Source organism: Charadrius vociferus, unplaced genomic scaffold (genome assembly GCF_000708025.1).
Source record: "Charadrius vociferus isolate BGI_N301 unplaced genomic scaffold, ASM70802v2 scaffold82, whole genome shotgun sequence".
Lineage (NCBI taxonomy): Eukaryota > Metazoa > Chordata > Aves > Charadriiformes > Charadriidae > Charadrius > Charadrius vociferus.
The window spans coordinates 3,500,233-3,503,710 of NW_009647401.1; the positions used below are offsets into that span (position 1 = coordinate 3,500,233).

At 42.5% G+C, this 3,478-nt stretch overlaps 1 protein-coding gene across 2 annotated transcripts in view; it reads right to left on the reverse strand.

Moving 5' to 3' along the window:
- Nucleotides 1-566, reverse strand: part of MED23 (mediator complex subunit 23) — a 37,288-nt gene extending 36,722 nt beyond the window's left edge. For both annotated transcript variants that reach the window (XM_009880165.1, XM_009880164.1), the window contains exons 1-2: nt 541-566; nt 315-402 (exon numbers count right to left, since the gene is read on the reverse strand). In XM_009880165.1, coding sequence (XP_009878467.1) covers nt 315-401 — 87 coding nt within the window. In that variant the 5' untranslated portion in view covers nt 402; nt 541-566. The remainder of the gene's footprint in view (nt 1-314; nt 403-540) is intronic.
- Between the last annotated feature and the right edge of the window lie 2,912 nt (nt 567-3,478).

Genomic DNA, 3,478 nt, shown 5'->3' on the forward strand with positions numbered 1-3,478 from the left:
CCTTATTTACTTCTACCAGAAATCCCATAACAAACTGCCTTTTTTTTTTTTGTCTTTACTGTTATACTTCCATTTGCTTATCTTTATTTGCACTGCACACTAACCTCTGCTGAAAAACTATATAATCTTATAAATGTCAAAACTAATCCTTTTTCTTGCAAAGTCTTCCTATATTCTTTATTGCGCCATGTCTGAAACCAGATTCTGAATGACTAGACACAGACCTTTTAGCTTAAGCATTTGTCTACTAGACCAGGTTTCACTACATTAAAAAAGTATATAAAGTACATGTAAGCAACAAGGCGAATGTTAACCTGGGAAAGACTGCTCCAGAACTGTCTAAAAGCGCCCAGGCAGCTGATGAGTTTGGTTCTCTCATCTTCAGGAGTGTCCATAAACATACTAATGCAAATAAGAACATTAGTTATTAGCAGCACCCAATGAAAGAACACAAGTAGAAAAATACATGTATACAGAAAGTCAAAGCACATATAAGCACAAATAAACTAACAAGCACAAATAAACTAATGTTACACTCACCCAGGAAACGCTTCTTCAATTACTTCTGTTTTCTGTAAGAGAAAAGCCCCGAGTGAGTTACCATGAAAAGGTTTTCTATGACTATCACACCACCAGGATGAAGCACAAAAGAATAAGTTGTACTGTTACAGGACTGTATCAGAGACAGATATATTTTTTCTGCTACGCTAGACTCCTTCACAATTGAGATTGCTTTGGTTTCATATAAACATATAAACAACATACCTTGTGGATTCAGATAAGGCTCTTTGTTTTGGGTTGTTTTTTTTTTTTTTCCCAAACACCTAGAAATGAATTTACTTCCCAAAGTTGGAGAAATTGTATGCTTCTGTTATTGCAGCTCTTTTTTCATATGTTGAAAAAATTAATATTTTTTAATCCCATTAAGCTTTCATCCCACTTATGTTCCATGACAGTCAGTTACACAAATCAATTACATAGTTACTTTCTCATCTGAGTATAGAGATGTGCTCTACAACTGACCACTATCTATTTTCATTTTTATATTGTAGGAGTAAGAACATGAAATAAAACACTTTTTCTGGTGATCCTTCTCAACTGTACAGACTAGAAGTGCCCGTCACTGCTACTCATAGCTTTCTCAAGAAGCAAAAGAGAAACTCATCTGTTCAGGACAGAAACTTAGGTAAGTTTCACTGCTGTCCATCAAACCCGTAATAGCAGCAGTAAAAGTAAAAACTTGCTATTTTTTTCAGTTATGGCTTCAAAACTGCAATTGAATTTTGCAATGGCCTTTTTTTGTTCCATAAAAATTTCAGGCAAATAACATCGCTGAAGAACAGGCAATGTGACAAATCACAATGTTAAACATGTGAAAACATAATCTGAATGATAGTGCCAAAAGGAGAACTCAATCAGGTATGGGCAATTAATATGCTATAAGCAACTTAACACCATTCAAAGAAAACTACATTGTGCATTTTTTTACAATGCAAACTTAAAACAGAAAGAAAAACCCAACCTTCCCTCTACTAAAATTTATCATATTGACATAATTTTCAAGTACATTTCTCTATGGGACTTATTCTTTCCAGTTCAGCTAGCCTCTTCTGTCTCAAAAATCAGACTCCTGTTTAGGATCTTACCAACTACTGTCACCCCAGTGTTTCAGACCATGAAGTGCTCATATCTTCCAAGGAGCTTGTTCATTTCTGCTCTACAAAACAAGGACTTAATGACCCAATGACTTGGGTTCACAAAGGGAAAGTCCCATTTAACTAACTTAATATCCTTCTACAATAAGGCCTAGTGGACGAAGGAAAAGCGGTGGATGCAGTTTTTCTGGATTTTAGTTGTCCAACTGTGGGATGAGCGGGTTCACAGTACGCTGGGTGAAGAATTGACTGAAAGGCAGAGCTCAAAGGGCTGTAATGAACAAGGCTACATCTGGCTGACGACCAGTCACCAGTGGTGTTCCTCATGGTTCAATTCTAGAGCCAGTTCTGTTCAGTGTATTTATCAATGATCTGGATGCAGGAGTTATATGTACCATTAGCAAGTTTGCTGACAATACCAAACTGGGAGGTGCTGTTGACTCTTTTGAGGGACAGGAGGTTCTTGCAGAGGGATCTATATAGACTGGAGCTTTGGGTTATGAATAATGGGATGAAATTTAACAAGTCCAAATGCCAGACACTGCATCTAGGATGTATTAATGCCAGGCACAGGTATAAATTGGGAGAGGAGTGGCTGGAGAGCAGCCCTGCAGAAAGGGATCTGGGGCTGTGGCTCAACAGTGAGCTCAGTATGAGTCAGCAGCATGCCCTGGCAGCCAAGAGGACAAACTGCATCCGGGGGTGCATCAAACACAGCACAAACAGCCGGTCAAAAGAGGTGATTATCCCACTGTATTCAGCGTTGCTGTGGCCTCACCTTGAGTACTGTGTGCAGTTCTGAGCCCCACAATTTAAGATGGATGTAAAGGTCCTTGAACACGTACAGAGGAGGGCAACAAAGCTGATGAAAGGGCTGGAAAGAATGTCTTATGAGGAGCAGTTGAGGAGTTGGGGCTTGTCTTGTTTGGAGAGAAGGAGGCTGAGTGGTGACCTCATTGCTCTCTACAGCTTCCTGAGAAGGGGAACTGGAGAGGGAGGTGCTGATCTCTTCTGCCTCGGATCCAGTGACAAGATGTGTGTCAATGGTTCAAAGCTGCGTCTGGGAGGTTTAGACTGGCCATTAGGGAGCACTTATTTACCCGAGAGAGTGGTAAAACAGTGGAACAAGCTTCCTAGAGAGGCGGTTGATGCCCCAGGCCTGTCAGTGTTTAAGAGGCATTTGGACAGCCCTGAAGTGGTCAGGGCAGTTGGACCAGATGATCCTTGTAGGTTCCCTCCAACTGAAATAGTCTATTCCATCCTATTCTAATGACATACTGAACAATGCTTCGTTTTGCAAGTACCACTGTGCGGGTGTATTGCCATGATTTGCTCACACCACTCTATTGGCTGAAGAAAAATGTCTCCTCAAGACATTTCTCATAGTCTCCTTCCAAACGCCTCCTTAAACTGCTTATTCTACAGTAAACTCAGCACACTATAATTTGGGTTTGGGCAGGCAATCTGCCTCCCCCTGCTTTACACCCAGCCCCACTCTGCGTCAGCTTCCTGACAAACACTCAGCAGAGGGGGGACTTCAGTCCCGAGAAACCATCTCCCCTCCGCTCCGCTCCTCTCCCGGCCGCCCATGGCGATGGGCCCGCTGGCGGCAACAGCACAAACCACCACCGAAAAGGCTTCAACCCACGAAGTGCATCAGAAAAATAAAACAAAAACAAAACAAAACCAAGCCCAAACCTCTTTCTCCCCTGTTGTATTCTCTTCAGGATGCCCACCACCACCACCCCCTGCGAGGGGTGCACGGCGGGCCGCCAGGGCCCGGACAAGCCCTGGGCCCGGGCCGGCCTGTCCACAACGCTCTC